This window comes from Chlamydotis macqueenii, chromosome Z, assembly GCF_036417535.1.
Source record: "Chlamydotis macqueenii isolate bChlMac1 chromosome Z, bChlMac1.mat, whole genome shotgun sequence".
NCBI classification, from domain to species: domain Eukaryota; kingdom Metazoa; phylum Chordata; class Aves; order Otidiformes; family Otididae; genus Chlamydotis; species Chlamydotis macqueenii.
Genome location: NC_141593.1, coordinates 1049901 through 1071237, shown reverse-complemented (window position 1 = coordinate 1071237; position 21337 = coordinate 1049901). Strand labels below are relative to the sequence as shown.

Here is a 21337-nt window from a genome sequence, read left to right as displayed (position 1 = left end):
GCTCCTCCAGCGAAGAACAGATGGTAAAGATGGTAAAGAGGCAACACACGTAACTGAGGGCATGGGTCCAAGCTGGGCAGAAAGCAGTAAAATCCATCATCTGCCTGCACTGAGACAGAGATGGAGATCCCACAGATCAAGAGTCAGATACCTGCAGAAGTTCCTCAAACGTAGATCATAAATCACTGCATAAAGGACCTGTCTTCAGAGTCTGTTGTTCTTGTAAAAGTCAGTAAAAACTCATTTTCCCCTTGTTTCCGTTTGAGCCCATCTTTAACACAGATAACTCACTTTTTAGGATTAAGTCTCACGTGAAACATTGGAAGTGGCAGGGAACATGCTCACTGGGGTGTTTTGCCAGGCCGGTGGCATCCGCAGTCCTCTGTCTCACCTCCATCCACGTCTCCCAGAGGCTCACAGCCAAACCCTGCACCTCCACGATACAACACCGCTTCACCCTTGCTGCCGCGAGGCCGCTCTCGCTAACCTGGCTGATTCAACGGGAGACGACAGTCCTGAGATCACACGGCTTGTGTTACTGTGCACAGAATATCAAGACAAGAGCTCTGCCACGCTGGGGCTCAGCTGGTCCATCAGGAGTTTCACCGGAATACCTGAAGTCCCAGCTAAACGAGAGAGGTGTGGAGGTGCAGAGGTGCTGTCACAGGATCCTCCCCAGGGAAAGGAACAATTAAAGCACTCAGGTTTAGCGTAATGCCTGGTTAAACCACTTCAGGTTCAAAGCAGTATAAAACTACCTTACAACTATGCACTTAAAGAGAAACAAACACGATGCCCCAGCTCTACAACTGAGATCTCTCTGGTGCAGAAATACTGAAGCTCAATGCTTTGGTGCACACACATTATTTTTTTTTATTCTTCTGCACATTTTTTTTTTTTAAGGTTCAACATTTGCATCTTCAGCAGAGAAAACTTATGTCCTTCGATTCCTAGCATGAGACAAAAGCTGTGCCACGTGACCCCACAGCTTCGCAGGTCAGGAGAGACTGTGGGAAGGTTATGCCTCAGCTCAACGTGTTCACAGCTACTGAATTAAAAACAGACCACGAGTTTTCAGGATGCTGCCACATAACACGGGCACGTCTCATTGCCAGGAGCTGGAAACCACCAAGGGCCACTAAATAAACACAATTCCTTATAATTATCAAGTTATAAGACCCAGACAGGCAGGGGAGGTGAAGAGCTGTAATCAGAAGGATTTTTTGTACCTGCACAGCTGAGAAGGAGGCATGAAGGACTGGACAGATAGTACTCAAACTTTCCCAAGGAAAAAAAAATTAAAAAAAAAAACCAAACAAAAAACAAATCCTAGGGCTGAGATCAAGCACAGCCAACCTCAAACATCAAAATTTTTCTTTGAAGTCAGCATAGGTCACTAAAGGAAGCAGGCAACAAAAGGAACAGAAGGACACAGGAAAATAATTTACGCCTGTGAAAAAACTTCCTTGGGCTTGAGCGGCAAGAAGGACTTGGCCTCAAGGACTTGGCCATAAGCAGGAGATTCGATCAACCCAGCAATTTCTTTGTCATCTACAGGAATCGGACAGAGGGACTACGCCAAAACACACACCACAAATTAAGCCTTGTATCTGTGGTTTGAAGAACAAGATATAGATTTTTTTTTTTCCACACAAAACTGCAACCAGGTGCAAAGCAAAGGGGGCTGCTCCTCTCCAAAATCATGGAGCTAAGTACCTGAGAGCAGCCCTCATGCTGCAGAGCCAGCTGGATTAATTACCACCTCGCAATTAAAGGCAGGGCTTGGGTAAGAAACCAGGGGGTGAAATTCTGACTCCTAAGGAAGCCTCTGAAAAGCATCTCTCCAAGCAGTCAGCAACTGTCCGAAATACCTCCAACCTACTGTTTCAGGGTGATTACAGCAACTTTATTTCAGTGACACTGAACGAAGAGCTGAAAAGAAGGAGTACAATAAAAACTTGAAGCTTTTATGACTTAACCATAAAATGGTTTCCTTCAGTGACCTAAAACGACTGAATGTAGAATCTTTCCACTAAGGCTAAATAAATTCATTGTCCCCCGCATCACCCAAGACCATCCTCATGACCGTCCGCTCAGCAAACCCGCCTGCATGTAAGAAATCCTGCAGCACCACGTGGTACCATTCCCTGAGGGGATCAATACTTTAAGCAGTAAAGAGCTGGTCTATATTGATCCTTCTCTAGGAGCTGAAGCCTGTTTTGGGGCACGCAGGTTGTATATTTGAGCTAAGATTGACATGAAATTACTTTAGAAACCGAGGTTCAGGGAGAAAATTCCTCTTGGCTTGTTTACTGCAGCAGAACAGATTTGCCTTTCAATTAGCTCTAAACCATGGCATGGCTTGAAATTATCTGGAATATATTCAAAGAGCAGAATGAGGGGGAAAAAACTCCTTTATTTACATATTACCTATTTTTGGGGAGTGGGCAAAGAGAAGTGCTGGTAGCCAAAGTCATTTGTAGGTTTTGTTTCCCTGAAATGACTGCAAGACAGCTAAAGGCACAATATAAAAAAAAAATCGTATCCAAGGATGCCCATGATACATTTCAATTATGAATGTTTAATCTTTATAGAGTTTATAGCAGCTGTAATTTCATACTGAATTGATAGAAAGATGCTGCATCTGACAGTCAGCTCCAGCAACCACAGGAAGCAGCCAAATGCCAAAATTCTTCAACAAGAAATTTCATACATAACAATAAGAGCATTTTGGAGAGACAGCAATGACATTCAGAGTGACTGCATGGTGGGAGATCACTGCCATTGTACCACTGATCGGAAAATACCAGTGGAGGAAAAACTGGACATGAGCCAGCGATGTGCGCTCACAGCCCAGAAACCAACCCCACCCGGGGCTGCACCCCCACAGCATGGGCAGCGGGGCGAGGGAGGGGATTCTGCCCCTCTGCTCCGCTCTGGTGAGACCCCCCTGCAGCGCTGCGTCCAGCTCTGGAGCCCCCAACATCAGAAGGACGTGGAGCTGGTGGAGAGGGTCCCGAGGAGGCCACGCAGATGCTGAGAGGGCTGGAGCAGCTCTGCTGTGAGGCCAGGCTGAGAGAGCTGGGGCTGTTCAGCCTGGAGAAGAGGAGGCTCCGGGGAGAGCTGAGAGCGGCTCCCAGTGCCCAAAGGGGGCTGCAGGAAAGGTGGGGAGAGACTTTTTAGCAGGGCCTGGAGTGACTGGACAAGGGATGATGGTTTCAAACCACAAGAATGGAGATTCAGACTGGAAAGAAGGAAGACATTTTTTACCCTGAGGGTGGTGGAACACTGGCCCAGGTTGCCCAGAGAGGCGGTGGATGCCCCATCCCTGGAAACATTCCAGGCCAGGTTGGCCGGGGCTCTGAGCAACCTGATGTGGTTGGAGATGTCCCTGCTCCTGGCAGGGGGTTGGACTGGGTGGGCTTTAACAGTCCCTTCCAACCCAAACTATTCTATGATTCTATGAACCCGCAAGAAGAAAATGTAGAGTTTTGACAAAATGCAAGTTGAAAACTTGTTTTAAAGAGTATTTTGTTACTAACAGAAATCTGTACCAATTAATTCTCTACAGACTAATCTCTACGTAGCCAGTTTCCATAAAGATGATCAATGTTTTTATGGTACAGAGACATCTTCCATGCTTTACCCATGGAAGTTGATGATAGATTTACTATCTACACATCTAAGACAGTCCATTCATCACAGTCATTTACGTACATGCTAACAATTACATTTCTTAACTGCTGCGTAACATTTCAAACCAAATGATACATTTTCAATTTACTTGAGATAGCTGCAGAGTGCAGCATACCATGGAAATGATAAAATAAAGCCAGGCATACCCAAAGTGGGGCGTGTGAGGCTTCATCTTTCAGTGGGAATATATCACGTCTTACATGGGTTGAAGAACTTTAAAAACTACATTAAAAGTCACTATTTTTCTTAAAGGAACCAGGTAGAAAAATTACCAAAGCCTCAAAACATTCAGTTCTTCAACGCACAAAACAACCATGATGGAGAAGCATGAAGTAACAGCAGAAGGTGGCTTTATCCAGAGATCTCTGACCCAAAGCCACATCACTCTCAGAAGTTACTCTTGTGACAGCATGCTGGAAAATATTCAGATATAAATACCACAGGATTAAAACAAACATTTTCTCCTGTTTCTGTAATAAAGCTTCTCTCGAGATAAAACATTTTGAAAAGTCTCGCTTGCTCTAAAGGTAAATTGCTTACGCTCAAGTGAAGCAAAACTCACAAAGATCACGTTTTCCATTATCATTTTAAATTATTTAAATGTATACCTTCAACACAGGGTTTAAATTTAAAGCAATGACACTCCTTTTTGGTTTTTATCCTTAATCAACCATTACAAACCAACTTGTCTTAAAATACAAGGAAATATGGAGGAATAATCAGTGCTCGCTGTGATGAAAATTGAGACTGATCTCACGCACAGAAAAAATTAAAATCTATTACATTCCCCACAGAATAAGATCCTGCGGAAGCAGCTTTTGCCAAGCTGTCTTACAAAGCCAATTCAAATACACAGATTATTCACAATCTTTCAACGATGTTGCCCAACTCCTGGGTCTGGCTTTTCAAGACCAGAATTTTATGATGAAGGAGGGTGAAGAACTACCAGAACCCAAAGCGAGTACCTTATTTAGTTCCTATATACAATTATCTTCTAGAAATACTAAAATAAAATTAAAAAAAAAACTGTCCTTGAAATATCACAAACTCTGAAGTGGAGAAGGTCACTGAAAGGCAGAAATAGCTCTTCACACCCTTTTTTTTTTTCCCTGGAGGAAGAAAGCTGACAAGCTGCAGTGATAGAAGAGTTTTGTATTCTTACTGTCCTGGGAAAATGACCTCATAACCAAAAGCACGCAAGCAAAGCAGAAAGCATTGCTTTTGAGCTTTTCAGGATGGAGTGGTCTTCATAGCAGTCAATTATTTGCCATAAATAGATCCTGGCTGGTCTCCAGGTGCTGCAGCAGCTTCTCCCCTCTGTTCCACTTCCTCAGTCATAATTATACGTTGATTTTTATGCCGTAGGGTCTAAACTGCAGAGTTAAGTGAGCAGAGATGGAAAAATGCTACAAGTTTTAAGGAAAATTATGAATGGAAAGGAACAGAGTATCCCTGTGGCTGTGCTAAGACCAGTAGCAAAACCCACGGACCACCCTCAAGTCAGAGCTGCCCAGAGCTCCCCTGGGACCCACAACTGCAGAGCCAGGAGCACCCATTGCACCGGGCAGCACAACTACTTGCTTAATGTGCATCGAACTGCCTCTCTGTGGCCTCTTCAAAACGAAACCACAGCCGTTTCGCTGCTTTAGGGCTTTCGCTGCGAGATGACAGGCAGACTGATTTGGCCCTGCAGCTACTTTAACGAAAGATAATAAAAAGACCTGACCCCTGGGCTGGTTTCTAATTTCCCCTCATGCCTTAGATATCAAGTAATTTAGGAGCAACTTTTTAATAGTTACTTCCACAAATGCCTTGAAGACTTCAGAGATAGGAGCCAGAGTTGGTGCTGGAGGAGGATTTGAATCTCCACACCACCCTCCCACACCATCAGAAGAGAGAGAGAAATTGGTTTCCATGAAAGTTTTCTCCTTTTTTAAAATTGTCTTTTCTTTTTTTTTTTTTTTTTCCTTCTTAAGGAGTTGAGCTCAGCCAGCCAGGGAGATCCCCATCACCAGGTTTTGCCTGTCCATGGAGGTCACTGGCCAACAGAGGTTTTACATGGGTTAAGTGTAGCAGAGCTGTCTCATACCAACGCACAGAAGCTGCCGTCAATCGCCAGAGACTCTCTGCAGTTTTGCAAGAGACAAGAGTAACTGGTTATGCAGCATGTTCCTCCCCCAAAACCAGGACAGGGAGTTCCTCATGGTGTTCAGCATCACGCTTAGCCGACTCTTTACTGAGCATATTTATAACTTTGTTCCATACAAAAAGGCTGATGGCTACGCTGACATTAATAAAGCTGCTTGGCACTAAAACACAATTGATACATTTTTAGAATTACTTGCCCTTGTCATCTTCAGGGCTTATTTATAGTTTTTAGCTGAAATTATTATTGCAACAGGTGTCTGAGGTCGGGGGGTGGGGGGGAAGGAAAGTAAATTGTTCAGTGCACGGAGCTTTTGTATGGAGAGTTTCAGGCAAGCGGGGAAGCACAACGCTTGCCCCAGGCAGGCTGGATGCAGAGGACATAGAGATGTCATGTTGTTACTGGCCGTCCACCTCTATATTGGATCAAAGCTGGATTCCTTTATCTGCCATGCACCAGCATTTTCAGAGATTGCATCACCTCAAATTACTTCTCAGGACCAAATTGAAAGCACCAGCTGAAACGCTGGACAAAACACACCACGCCCTCCAGCAGCCTCACTTTGCAGCTCATCGCTTGATAACCTCTCTCTTAGATTTGCCCCCTTTTTTTTTTAATTTTTTTTCATTTTTTTATTTTGCAAAACCTCCATTAGCTCTTGAGTTCCTCAAATTTACCCTGGATATAAAATACCGCTGTTTTCTTCTCCCTCCCTCAGCCCAGACAATGAGCCTGCTGAGTAAAGCACACCAGCTGCACAACGCCATGCCAAATGCCCAGCGCGGTACCTGGACGGGAAGCCAGCTGCACTGATGCGGATGGTCTCCAGCACTCCACAAGCTCTCAGCTGCTGCACCACTCTCTTTGGATCAAATCTGCAATTATATTTAGGATAGAGGTTAACACGGTGAGAAAGAGCTCACATCATCAACCCACCTGACAGCGACTCTTTTAGGAACAGGAATTAGCTTGCCATTTGAGGAAAAAAGCTCTGCTCTCGTTGTTAGCATAGGGGCTGAAGAAAACAACACAGCCAGGAATAGCTGTTGTCCACAGCCATTCCCTTGCAAACCTCAGTATAACCACAAATCCCACGCCGTGCTTTGGGAACAGCCTGCACAGATGTCACACATTTTCTCTCCGTGTCACAAGACGCTGTGCTTTTCAAGAGCAACGGACCTTGCTATTGCCCTACTATCAATGCCAAGCGGTACTGCTGGCACAAGATGACAATCTGTTGCAATTAGTCTCTACCAATTAGCCATAATCTACCCAGCTTTGTAAAGCAAGACAATTATGATAAAGAAGGGAACAGACTACCCCACCACAAGCTGCCTGGTGAACCAGACAGTATTCCTCTTGCAGTTCTAAGGGCAACAATATATTTCCAGAAAGAAATCAAATTCAATGACAAAACAGATCTGATATATTAAATTCCAGACCAAGAGGTCGCTGGATCAAGGTTGGACCCACACGATGCAGATGTCCCTAGCTGTGTCAGGTTTCCAGAACAAGGGTGAGGAACAAAAGCTTCTCAGATACCTGCTTGTCCCTTCCCGAAAGCGCGAAGTATTTACACTCACAGGTCAAGACTGCGTGAATAATTCTGCCTGGCCTCTGCTGTGCAGAAGCAGTGTAAGAAAAGGGCCCCCACTACTTTGTGCATTTTTAAATTCCTCAGACCTGTCAAGTCTACAGCAAGTTATTTACTACAACACCGCAAACACGAGGCAGGGTGGAAAAATCAGTCTTGGCTGTCACTCGCTTCGAGGAAGAATCCTGAAGGGTACAATCTCCATAACAATAAATAATAAGCAGGACTGGCAGATGGACAGGGAAGCTTCAGTTCCGGAAGATCCCAGGGCAAAGTACACTGTACATGAGGGGAACTTTCTGCAACACAGCCAAGCCCTGCTCAGTGAGGGTGAAATGCAGTAACCACAGTGGCTGCAGTGATTTATCAGCACGGAAAGCCAAGACACTCTCTAGCAAGAACTCCAGCTATGCACTGAGGCTAAAATAAAGAGCTTAAAAGGGGACAATACACATTTATGAACTCCTTTTCCTTGCCATGGCAGATAGAAGCACCTAGCAGGTTGCTTTTACCCTGGAAAATCAAGTAAGAGATCGTAAACCCTGCCTGAAAAAGAATTTGGAAGGAAAATTGTCAAAGGTATAAGCTGAAGTCAGGGATTTCCCTCGCACCTCTCTTTGAAGTCTTCTCCATGAGGGACCAACCTCAGATGCAGCCCGCAGTCAGATGCAGCAAATATCACCGCATGGTGCCAACGCTTCCTCCAGGCTGCAAGTCTGACATCCATCACCTCCCTAAGAAACAAACTTTACGTTTGCACCAAGATGTAAAGTAGGAATGAGAGTAAGTCAGGCTGCAAGAGACCTCAGGAGGTCTCTAGTCCAACCTCCTATGCTCAAAAGCCGGGGCAGACCCCATAGCTCCTGGCTTTTATCCAGTCAAGGGCTGAAAACCTCCAAAGATGGTGGTTGCACAATCTCTCTGGGCAGCCTGCTCCACTGACAGACTGTTCTCATGGAGAAAGGAAAAAAAAAAAAAAAAAAAAATTTCTTATGTCCAGTTTGAACCTCTCATGTCAATTTGTGGCCATTGACTCCTGTCCTCCTACTACAGACTGCTGTGAAGAGCCTGGCTTCGTCCTCTTGGTAGCTCCTGTAAATACTGGAAGGCTGCTATAAGGTCCCTTGTCTTCTCCAGGCTAAACATCTCATTTTAGCAAAACTGTAATGTTCTTGTGAGGTGAAAAATGTTATGTTTTAGTAAGAGAAGAAGGTTTGTGTTTTTTCACTGAACAATGAACACAACACCAAGCATTCTGCAAGCTACAAGATACCATTTCAGCACTAACCCAGAGCAGTTCCAATGATGTTTCATTTCACTAACGCCTCCTGGCACCGTGTATTTTTCTGCACAAGTGCCTCTGAAATGCAGACTCCTTTACAGCCATCCCAGCATTCTCCAGCTTTGTCCACACCTGGGATTTACAAACAGACTTCATTCAAGTCACGTTAGGACACCAATTCCTCAAGCTGGTGGCAGAAAGATCAACAACGACCAAGTTTCCTAGATCACAATTGCAGTTAAGTAATCCATGATGGATGAGGAGGGAGATGATCTCCTGTAGAAGAATCTCCAGTATAAGACACCTGAACCAGTGCTTTCTGGCTTTAAACAGGGATACAAAACCACAGCCCCCACCTAAAGCACCCTCCTGTCGTTTCCAGCCCATGGTGATTCCTGAAATGCTGCTGGCTGCAGACACTGCCCCTCCAGAACCAGTCTTGTGTCTATTTTGGTCTGCCTTTTGTTCCCAAAATCCCAAGGTTTGACAATTCTGAAATTTGCCAGATGGGGAGCATCATGTTGGACCGAGACATCACTCCGATTGCGAGCAGACACAAGCAGAATTATTCTCCTGATATTTGCTACCCATAACATCTTAGAAGTACAACTGAGTTCATTTAGATAGTTGCTGCACCTTGACAACTAGGAGCTTGCACGTTTACAAAACAATATTAACTGTATCCTGAGCATCACATGAAAAACTGAATTACAAAATTAAAGGCAAAGAAGTGAAAGTGGATGGGCTGATAGTAGGGAAAGAGAAAAAGGGAGTAGGGACATGAAGTCTTGGAAAGATGCTTTGGAATGGTGAAGCCATTTCACCATGCAGAGCATCTACCAACACTTCCATTACAGAAAGTTAGAAAATACTTTTGTGCTTTATCTAAAGAAAGCAATCAAATTTTTAAAAAGTATAATCCTGAGTTTGATTTAAATGGACAACCTCTGCAACAGGCACCAAGAGACTGAGGCTCTGAACACCTCCAGTGCTTACAAAATGGTACATGAAATAGTCCCAGCACAGACAGCCAACACAGCCTTCTCCAGAGCTGTTAACTCATCATCTGATGAACCAGTTAAATATAAGCCAGTTCCTGAATGTCTTCTAACCGTTAGCACCCTTCCCGTTGCTGCCTGCAGGTGCAGAAGAGCTAAGACGGGGCAGGTTCCTGGCGGATACATATCCACCAGCACATCAGGACCGATGCTGAGCCTGTTTACTGATGCTTTGTCTTCCTTTGCAGGATGCTGTTGGACGCTGCACTCCAAGGCAGTATCATGCTCAGCGGGAGCACTCAGACTGCATTGGATCAGCTGGAGGGCAACACCTCCCTGCTTAAGGGTCACAATTATAACTCTGCGTTCTCAAACGTCACCACCTGCAGTTTATGCCAGGGCCTTTAGAAGGCATCACAACAAAATCCATGAGGTCCCTGCATACTAATGGCCAAGCGTTTCTGGAGCTACAGGAAACAAAACTGGGCACAAATATATTACCTAAGAAGTCAAACAAGGCTAACAGCTCTTTGCTTGCAACATCCACAGCTTGCAATGCATCTCTGGACTACAGAGGAAGATCAGGACTGGCTTATAGCTTCAGCTGTTCACACACCTGGAAACCTGCCTGAAGTTGATACAAGTCATGTCTTTACTTCTTCCACATTTATTCTGGAAGCACCAAGACCTGTTTCTTCATTTTACAAGCCACTTTGCAAGCACACTACTTATCTCCACTTTTTCATTCCTTTCTCTGCTACTTTTCACTGTTAGTACTCTTAATTATTTAAATCAAAGTGATTCTAAGATGAAATTGTACAAAGACCCTATTATGGCAAAGCAAGGATGCTCAGTAGTAGCTAAGTGTATCTATGAATTACTAGGATCTACACTAGTCTTCATTTCAAGGACACAAAAACCACTCATGAAAACCAAGATAAAATACTCCAGCAAACTACGTTGACCTTCCAGTTATGGGAAAAGCATCACAAGGAGGGAAATCTCTTTAGCAAGAGCAAAAGTCCAAAGCACACTCTGTTGCTCTAATCCTGAACACATTTGCTCATCTGAAATTCCACTTACTTAAAGGGGAGTTTTTCATCGTTCGGCTTGATGCAGCGCACGTAGTGCGGGGTGGTGGCGTTCAGAGTCTCCATGAGCAAATGCAGCGAGTTGCGGAACTGAAAGACAAAACCACTCATTTTGAGAGGGGATGAAGGTGCAACCGTGCAACCCAAATTGGCAGGCGCTGCAAGGAGCCACCCGCGGTGCCAGTCTGTGGATGTGACACAGTGTAAACAGCCCAGCACACACAGGAGCAATTCAGAGAAGACACTGACGAGTTGAGGGCTGCCAGCTCAACGATGTACAACAGCACCAAGTGTTTGCTCAATGCTTTATCCAGTTGAGTTTTGAAAAATCTCCAAGAGTGGAGATAGCACAACCTCTGTGGGTCCCCATTGCACTGCTTGACTGTCCACAGGGGAAAAAACATGCTCTTTTTCTCAATTTGTTTCAATTTATCAGCACCATAGTACATTGGGATATAGTCCAGTGAACACCAGAGTGGCCTCCAACCTCCTTAGACCATGTCTCAACTCCTTCCAGTCAAGACTACTCAAGCTTGCTCTTCCAGGAACACTGCTAGAAGGTGTCCAAAATGCAACACCCTAATGGCTGCCATCAACATGGGTCATGGAAATGTCTCCTCACTTCCCCCCCTCACAACAGCTTTTTACTTATCTCTGCTTCAAAATGAAGAAATGAGATCTGAACCATAAAAATGTATCTGGATTCACCTTCCCCATTCCCCTACCATCGACCGACCCATTCACGCCATACGTTACCTGGTGCCCCACGGTTTTCTTGTGCTCCTTATTGGCAGCTTTGATCACTGGTCTGGCAGAACGGACGCTGATTTTGGATGTTCCCTTCGCCATGGAAGCGGTGGGTGCAGCGTCCTTCTCATCTTGGAATAAGTCTGCTACCATCTGATACTAAAACAAAGACAATACCTGAGCACCTCTGGCCCTGCTCTTTGCTGAACAAATCCACTCAAGTCACATTGCTTCAGTCATTTTTTAACCATCTTAAACCAGGAAGAGGACAAAGGGCAATGCAATGAAAGCAAGAAGCGCTGCCTCCATAAACCACGTCAGCAGGACCACAGGCCATTCTGTTTTGTAGTTCATCAAACCTTGAAATGTGCACATTAAATCAAACAAGAAAAAAAAAAAAGGAGGATGCAAGGCCAGATTGCTGAAGTGTTGTCCAAGGCAGAAAATATCCCAAACGTGAGGAGACTCTTGCTCCCACGCTTCGTTTCAAGGCACTCATCCAGTCCCGACCGCAGCAAGGACGCTGCCTGCACAGCACATGCCCCGGGAATGGGGTCTCCACACAAAGACAGGCAGCAGCCCACTCCCACCCTGCTCCCAAAGGCACCTCTCCTTTCCCTAACGATTAAGAGACACCAGCACTTCCTCACTAATTACTTATATTTCAGCGTGAACAAGCAAGGCAACAGCAGGACTGCCATTCTGCAGCCCTGAAAGCACCACATTTAGCTCCTCAGATCCCTGAAGTCTGGGGTTTCTGGCAAGCCAGCATCAACACTTCCGCTTCATAAATGCAAGAACAGGTGAACCGGCAAATGCAGTTACTGCTTTTTTTTTTTTTTTAAGGGGCAGGATCTTCAAATCTGCATTAGGCTGGGGAATTTGAATACTAAGTCACAATAAATCCGGTCTGTTTAACAGGGCTGTTAAATTTTCATATCTCAACTCCAGCTGTGCACCTACACAGGTTCCCAGTACAGCTATGCTTACATTCAAGCAGTAAATTCTTAAATGTAAGAAAAAACACTGTCAGCAGGTGGCACTTCTCTTGTCCACAGTTCCAGGCCAGTGACACTGCCAAAGCACCAGAGATGCCACCCCAGCAGCAGACAGACCACCAGCAACGCCTGGTCTGGAGCATCCATGGGAAAGGACGCCAGCACCAAGCTTCCCTTGTCCATGGCACGCCGTGCCCAACACATCCCTGTGAAAACACCAACATGAGGGAGCAGCTCACTGCACAGCACTCTTCCCTCCATCCCAGGCTCCTCCAAAAGCCAAGTGTGGTTGTATTTCCAGTCAGGTCCCAAGAAGAGCGCAGGGGTTTCCCGGTTTATAGACATGAACAGACAGCCCTGTGCCATAAAGGGCTGCCTGGCTCTCTGCCACATCCCTGGAACGAGACAGGAATATTTCCAGCCCCGGTCCCGCAGGCTGTTCACACAGCTTGCTAGCACAGCAGCCTAAATACCACTGTGGAAAGGAAACTGTTCACATTACATTAGCAAACTGCTTGCAGGCTCCAAGACAGCGCCTGCTAAGGATCTGCTTCATACTCACAGCTTTTATTTTTATCTCTGCAGCTCACTCAACTCCTTCCAGAATAAAGGCTCACATCTTCTTTCCCAAACCCTCTATCCCCCCCAGAAAAAGACATCCTGACAGCTGTTGTACTTTGATGACACGTCACTGTCTTGGGTGCTTTGACTCCTGCAAACACGGGATGTTTGGGTGGCAGGTGCTTGATACTGGAAGACATCCAATGCGGGCTCCACTTCACTGTCTCCCGCTTGACAACGTGGTGAAACCCCCAGCTGTCATTTCAGGTTTCAAAACACCTTCTCAATGCAGAGCTGGGAGTGCCATCAACCCCTCTGTCTGCTTGCTATCAATAACAGGAGTGCTTGCTCCTGCACAAATGCTCGACAGGAATCTCAGAGGTGAGCTTGCTGCTTGCTTAAAGCAAAACTGGTCAAACCGGGACCGTCTGTAGCAGCCCATGATCTAGTCCATGGATGCTGGGGGATAAGTGAGAAGGACAGATCCTCCCTTCCCAACTGGCAAAGTCAAAACCACTGGTGCATTATTCGTAATTACAGAGGACTAGGACATGTATCTTAACAGCATGCCTGTATGCTTTCAATCAGTATTCAAATGTTTTCTTAATTCAAAGAAAACCAGCTCTCATCTGTTTTAGCTGACCAGTGCTAACAAAACTAATTAGCTGCTTTATAAAGTCTCTGTCACCATCTTGTCGATGGCAGTAATTGCATTCTAATTAGCAGGACGCAATTCTGCCTCGGTGGGAGTACTTCATCATCGACGGACTTGCTGACGGAGAGGTGTTTAAGTCCTTGCTGTGTTAAATTGACAGCATTCCCCCTTGACCTGCATATCACCTTAGAGGGAATACAAAGAGGAATGTAGTGAGTATTGTAATACAGGGCTGATCCTGAGTACAGGACAGACTTTTGCAGCACAAATTTAAGTTTTCGTCAAATTATCACATCTAAGTAGCAGATTCAGCATTGCCACTGCTGCTGCTCTTGGTTCAGAGAAACCACGATGCTTTTTACAGCAAAAGAAAAAAAAAAAAAAAAAAAGAAGAAGAAAAAAAAGAACTACTTGTTTATACGCGTGGAAGGCATATGGCAGGCAATAAGAGAAAAAAACCACAATAAAATAAAATAAAATCAGGAAAACGGAATCTGCCAGCCAACGGCATTATGGAAAGCAACAGCAGATGATCAGGTTTTGGGGGCTTTGCAGGAGGAAGGTGAAGATGTTCCTGCCAAGGGAAGTGTTGCTTTTCCTCCCAGGACAGCACAGCATCAGCATGGGCTGACAACAGGCACCACTCCCACGTTGTTAAAGAAATGGCTTAAAAGGCAGAAAGTTCATCAAACTACCACCCAAAGCTTCTCAGAACCAAGCGCATTTGAGAGTGTTTTAAGCCACACCACAAATGCAGATGTTGGTGTCACCTATAGAGCATGAACTCACAGCATCGCAACGCCTGATCCCAAGGAGCATTAGCTTAGTTTGCAGGCCAAGTAAGCCCAAGTCTTTGGTCCTGAGGCATACACGTTAATGGCTTAAGAAACTCCACATTTTAAGGCCAAGCAAACCAGCTGCAAGGAGCAGGGTTTGGTTTATTTGCTATTAAACCAAATCCCAGCCTGCTCTGATATTGTATTAGGGCCCTTACAGAGAAAGAGAAAGAAGAGGAAGCGATGCTGTTAAAAAAAAAAAACTATTTCAGCATTTTTTTTAATTCTTTTTTTAAAGAATGAGTTGCAGGTGGCACCATCCACCCCACTCTACAGCATACCACCCCGATGAGGTACAGCTCCTCTGCACCTACAGGGAGAAGTCAAACAGAAATCCCGATCAGACACCGTCAGTTTTACAGCACTACCTACAACAGCAGGTACAGCACTGGCTAAATAATTCCTCTCATGGCATCAACTATTCGGGCAGGTTACCTGGTGTTTCTAATAAGCTTTAATCATACCCAGTTTTTACTCTGAGAAACCTACGAGCTTCACAAACACACAGAAATCTTTATTTAGGCATTATTAAAGCCCAGCTTCACAGTTATTAGACTTGCAACTTCCCCCACGGATGAGAAAATTGCACATTTTGCCATCTTGGTATGGATTCGTTGTGGAGATGCAGGGCAAACCACTGACAACGCTCAATTAATTTCCCATTCTCATCTCTCTTACTTTGGCAGGAACAAACTCCTGCTTAAAAAGCTCCTAAAAATAATACTTCCTCCATCTCCCCTCATCACACTCTTTATTTAGGGTGGCATTTGGAAGGTCATAGCCTGTCGTAAATCCAAGGGAGCACAAAGAGGAGAATTCTGGATATGCAACATATCTGCCTGCAACATGCAAGGGGGATTCAAAATTCGTAACGCAAAAAAATAAACAGAAGTTAACAGGCTGGTCCATGCCAGGGGAGGCTTTGAAATGGTTTGGAGAAAAGCAGATATATTCCTTCCCTAAACCCTACTCAATGGTGCCCCAGAATCACGCTGCCTCGATTTTGGCTGCTGGATGGTGTGTCGGACTTTGCAGGGCTGGATTTTCATACTAACTTCTTAATAAGAGAGCTGCCCCTGGAAAGGTCAAGGTAGTTAAAAGTCTCAACTCATCAACTGACAATGAAAGACTCAAGGTTGCAGGGAGAATTCTGGCCTGGTTTTAAACAAGGACTTGAAATTCCTTAGATGCCTGTGTTACTGACACTTTTAACCCAGCCCACCCAAGATACACGCTCATGCAGAAGAGTCGTCAGTATAAAACCAGCTCATTTCACATGTGCAAGTGGGGCATCTCCATCTTGAAGCCCATTTCCCAAGCACCCGTTTACTGCAGGCACCACCCGTGCCAAAACCTGCAGAGCCCCACAGCTACTACTTTTCTGCTTCCAACAGCCCACTGAGTTCACAGCCCTCGGGACGAACGGAGACTTTAAATCCCAGAAGCCAAAAAGCTCTTGACCTTGGTATTCAAGGTCAGCCAATCTGTCTCTGTTGGCGTTTGGTGCAGGGAGGTGCTGACAAGTCGTTTTTACAATACTCAGGAGAGGAAAGGTACACTGCACAAAATCTTGTAGAACAGGAGCAAAAGCAAGCGTGACCATCAACACATGTTAGTTTGTTCATGTTACATATTGGCAGCAGTGCGAAATAGCTCTGCAGCAGCTGGAATGTCACAGTGTTTGCGTTGGATTTCCAGCTTAACCCTATTTTTTGTATACCAATTATTAAAGTAATTAAAAGACACAAGGCCAAGTACGATGGAGCACAGCTAAGGAGAACAGCCATTCTCATACAGAGGAGTGGGAGGGTCAGCAACGCTATCCACAATACACAAATTACACTGCTGACCGTGGCTTCTAATCCCGCCATCGACTGTGGCTCCACATGGTTTTGAGAAGACCTTCAGTGCCAACCCTCCAAGCAAGGGTTAAGGGGCATTTACACTGTGCTTTAACTGGCAGTTCCTGATTTTTGCTCTCGGTGACCAAAATGAAGAGCATCAGCAGGTTTGGAAAGGATTTTTTTCTGAGGCACCTCAATGGGACATTGACAGTAGGGTGGAAGAGAGCAGAGGACCATGCACATCTGCACCTGGGTGCAACTGTAGCCCCCAGCAGCTTCGTCCTTCCTTTCCTCACTTACTTCCTCCCCCACACCCCATTTATTTGCCTTTTTTTGCTGCTGTTCACAAAGGTGCCTCCACTTTTGCATACGCAACCTGCTGCAGTGTGGCACAGAAACACAAGCATGAAGGTCACACTTTGGAAAGCAGCAGTGACGATTATTTCCCAACTTGCTGCTTTTACCTTGCTGGCTTTCAGGATGTTGATCTGTTCCTCATACACAGTGTCCCTGTTCTTCTCCAGAAATCCCTCGCTCTGGTATTCCACCTAGGAGGAGACAAAGGAAGAAGCATAAAGTCCAACCACAGAGGGGCAAGGTGCTGCATCCCACCGCTTCCCTACTGTTGGAGCTCACCTGAGAAACTAGAGAGGGAGAAATGGGCGGAATAACAGAATTTAAAGGTTGCTTTTTATCAAAGAAAGTGAATCTGAACAAAAGCAAAATCGTTAACACAAAACTACAGTGTTCCTTAGTCATTAAACTGCTCTGTATGGAACCCAACCGCACTTCCACAGAAACCAGGAAGAAAAATGCAAAGATCAATCTCTCCATATGCTCTTTTGTTCACTCTTCACTCCTGAACTCCTTGTAAACTAATCAATAAATCTCAAAAGACTTCCTGACTACATCTCTTGTAGGTCTGTTAGTTTTGAGTCGGGGGAGCACAGGAAGAGTTCTGAGAGGACAGAAGAAAATTTTATTTTTTACATTTGAAGTTGGTTAAATAACTGATCAGAAAGCCGACAGGCAAAGGAACAACGTTTGTAAGGTTTACACGTGCAAAGTCACACGCCTAAGGAAAGGTGAGTATCAACTTTTGCCATGAAAAGTGCTGCTCGCATCCAGAGCAAACCTGGTCAGAAACGCCACCACCCGCGTGTCATCTGGCTCCTTGGACATGTCCCCAGGTTGGCCTTGCATTTTCCTTTCTAACGAACATGTGTTTTGGGGAACCGCCAGCTTTTAAGATTCTTATTTGCTGAGTGACCCTGTCACACCAGGATTTCAATGAAGTTGGAGACTGCAGCACCAGACACTAGGATTTAGAGCCCCACAGCTGGCAACTTCCCCCTCAGAAGGGTGGGACCAGCTCAGGATCACCTCTCACGCGTGCCTCACCGATGCTCACAGCTCCTGCTCTTCAAAAACCATTCCTTTTTCCAATATATTTTCAGTCAAGCTGCCCTTACAGAAATTCATTTCGCCCCAGCTTTGAGAAAGACGATTTTTTTTTTCTCCTCTAGAAAGCACAACCATTTAAAGCTTAGCACAATAGTTCAGAAGCTGAAGTCCTCAAAGCTGATCTAGCTCCGAGCACCCAACTATGATTAGTGCCAACCAGGCATCCCTATCACCAAAAAGCAGCCCACTGGTGCTATGAACTCATTTTCCTTCATGAAGCTATTTTCCCCCCCCTCTATGCATTTCCCATTTCCGCGTTCAAGTCCCAGCGCGCGCAATGGGCGCCCAGTTACCTTATCAGCGAAGTGCAGGACAATGAAAGAGGTGTTGGACATGCGGGGCTTCTGGAAGTGCTGGCTGCTGGTGTGCCGGTCATACAGCTTCTGCGCCCAGTTCTGGTCAGTGCCTTTGGGAACCTGGATGGGGACAAAATGGACCAAAAAGCTGCGGTCAGGAACACAAAGGAGGTGCTAAAATTTAATTTCTAGTGAAAAATACCCAAATGCTGGTTCTGCTCCAACAGCCAAAACAGCTATTGCAGGAAATAAAATGAATTAAAGAAGTATTTTTGCACTTAAGTTACATTTATTGCTCAGGCACCAACATCACTTATTTAATGCAATTTTTGGTGACCAAATAGTTTTACAAACTGCCACCTGAGACAACAAGCAAGAGGTTCTACTTAATTTAAAATAATAATGATAATAAAATAATTGTTAAAAATTAAAATAATAATAAAACGGTAATTCTTAAGAAACCTCTGCCTCTCAACAGGCTTGCGGTGGGGTCACTTAGATGCCGAACACCGGGTGCATCAACCCCAACCGCACACAGGGCTGGGGTTTCAGACTCACATACCCGTCCCACCGCAGCCAAATGACTGCCATGCTGCCACGTCCCCTTCCCACACATCCAGCCTCCTGTGCCAGGAATCTCCTGGACACCAAACTCTCCTTCTGTACCCCATTTACAACAAATTCAGGGTGCAAGTCCCATGTGTACCTGCCCTTGAAAGGATTTGGCCATGGTATACCAAGACATCAGGCGTTGCCTAAGACACTGCTTTGGTAGGACAGGGCAGAGAATGGAGAAATCCTAAACAACTGTAATGACTGAAAAAAAAAAAAAACAAACCCAAAAAACCTCACAGCACTACTTGTGCAGCAAGGGAATATGCTACTTTTCCTAAATCAGCAGTTACAAGGAGAGTTTGAGCTTACCCTCCCCACTCAGCACCTGAAGTTTTTACCAATATTTTGCCAGGAAAAAAAAAGAAATTGTTTTGTTTCATTATTTTGTAAGCAGTATATAACAACATATTGTAACTTTTACACTTGAGGGCTGAGAACCACAGCTGACAGGGTTCATCCCCATCCCTCCTGCCTGCCCAGCAGGGATGGGAAGGGCACGGGCCGGTGGACCCTCCATCACTGCTTCCCATGGCAGGACAGCAATGGTGACACATACCCATGATTTTAAACAAAAAATAGCTAACCAGATTATTTAGGTTAGAAAAAGAGGAGAGTCAGAAAAAAAGTGCTAGGCAATATTTTAAATTAGATGAGACAAAGTCTAGAAACCACAGAACAATTGCACAGTGTCAGGGAAAGCTCGGGATCATCCATCAGGTCTTTACAAAGAACTTTATACGAAAAGTGACAGAGGAAACAGAGGCAGCAAACAATAAGCAGGAAAACTTGAGACAGATGAGGAATATCTCTTTGTGCTGCACTGAAACAGCATTTGATTTAACAGGAGCACGCCAACACAAGCCAGAAGGGCTCCAGACACAGGGACAAGCATCTCCTGCCCACCGCCATTAAATGGAAAAAGCGGCTAAACTAAACGCAGCAGCCACCCACGCAAGCCGCGCTATCCCAGACGTGTTTTTATTTTACAGTTTTAAGTGTGGCCAATTATAGATACACATACAAATAGCACAGACTATATGTAAGTATTGAAAGTCACTTATTTATGCAATTATATACATATTTTATTTATGCAAGACAGACATGGACGTTTAAACTACGGAGTTACATAAATGCAGACGGGTTTCTTTCCATCAGTTATATTTCATATTTATATGTAAAAACACCCTTTCTGGAGCTATCACTAGGTCTCTCCTGTTCAGGACCGAGCCACGGCTGCAGAGCAGGAGCACTGCAGCCACGCAGGCCAGAGAGCTCACCCAGATGCTGCAGAGAGCGGATTTGTCCTGCACCACGCTCTTCCAGGCCAGCCACTTTGCTGAAAAACCCGCTTATCTCAAAGTTGAACTTCAAAGACATCGCTCCTGCCTCCCAGAAAGAGGGTTTCGCCGTACCCGCACCGCTCCCTGCTCACCGTTGTGCAGCCTGGGTATTTTTAGCTGCCTGAGAAGCACCTGATAGGGACAAAATCCTGGAGATAAAAACTAACAGGGCCATTATCTGTACTATTATAACAGCTTTTGCTATTGGCTTGGCAGTTTAAGGCCTTTAGAGGCACTGAGAAAGTTACTTAGAGATTATCTCATCAGTGCAAAACTTTTTTAGGGGATGAGGAAGAGGAAAACCGACTGCTTTGCAGGCATAGTACGGAAATCTTCAAACAGAGAAAACCTCAGACGAGTAATTTCACAAGGTCACTGCTTCTGCTCATCTGTCCTACCTGTCCTTCACTCATCGCGCAGGAAAGGTTAAAAAGAGCACCTTTTAAACAGGGTTGGAAAGTGCATTTGGCATCTTAACAGCGTAACACGACGGCAATGTGCCCTAAACCACACAACAGATCCACAAGAGAGTCTGAGAACACGAGGGAGCTCCTGGGTTCGGTTAGACGCATCCTGCTTTGGCAGACTCAGGGTCACATTGCTCCTCAGCAGAAAGAATTTCACTAAGATCCATAATAAATACTTGGACAAAGATGTTGTGATTGACACATCAATCCTTCCAACCAGCCCATTCTTGATCAAACCCTTTCAGAGGCATCTCATGCTAACGGAATTTTTTTTTCATTATTTTTTCCATTCCCACTCCCATCCCAACAGCATAGACAAAAGCACGAAAGCAGCCAGGCAGCAGGACACCTTACAGAGAAATCTGAGTATCCGCAGCAACTTCAGACCGTACTCCCAAAAGACACTTGGGAAGCAAAAGACACGCAGTACTCCCACAGAGCAGGCAGTTTCAGTCTGAAAAGCAGGACCTCTCATCCAGCTTTAACACAGAGACAGGACTGCATTTCTTTGAGAGTTTTCCGTTTCCTCTGAAGACAATTTAAGTCTCTTGAAAAATCAACCCCAATGGGCTCATCCTCTCCAGAGCACTGAAGTTGCTTTTCATGTGTTCCCTTCAACCTCAAAGCCTTCAAAGTCTTCCTAGGAGGTCTGCTGTCCACTCCATCGAAATCATTCCCTCCACAATAATGTCAACCATACCCTAAAG

General features: G+C 45.1%; 1 protein-coding gene across 1 annotated transcript in view; it reads right to left on the bottom strand.

Annotated features, from left to right (window-relative positions):
• Positions 1 to 21337, bottom strand: part of MYO5B (myosin VB) — a 140843-nt gene that overhangs the window by 48444 nt on the left and 71062 nt on the right. The window contains exons 13-17 of the mRNA XM_086771518.1: positions 18206 to 18328; positions 16913 to 16996; positions 11564 to 11713; positions 10800 to 10897; positions 6631 to 6717 (exon numbers count right to left, since the gene is read on the bottom strand). Coding sequence (XP_086627644.1) covers positions 6631 to 6717; positions 10800 to 10897; positions 11564 to 11713; positions 16913 to 16996; positions 18206 to 18328 — 542 coding nt within the window. The remainder of the gene's footprint in view (positions 1 to 6630; positions 6718 to 10799; positions 10898 to 11563; positions 11714 to 16912; positions 16997 to 18205; positions 18329 to 21337) is intronic.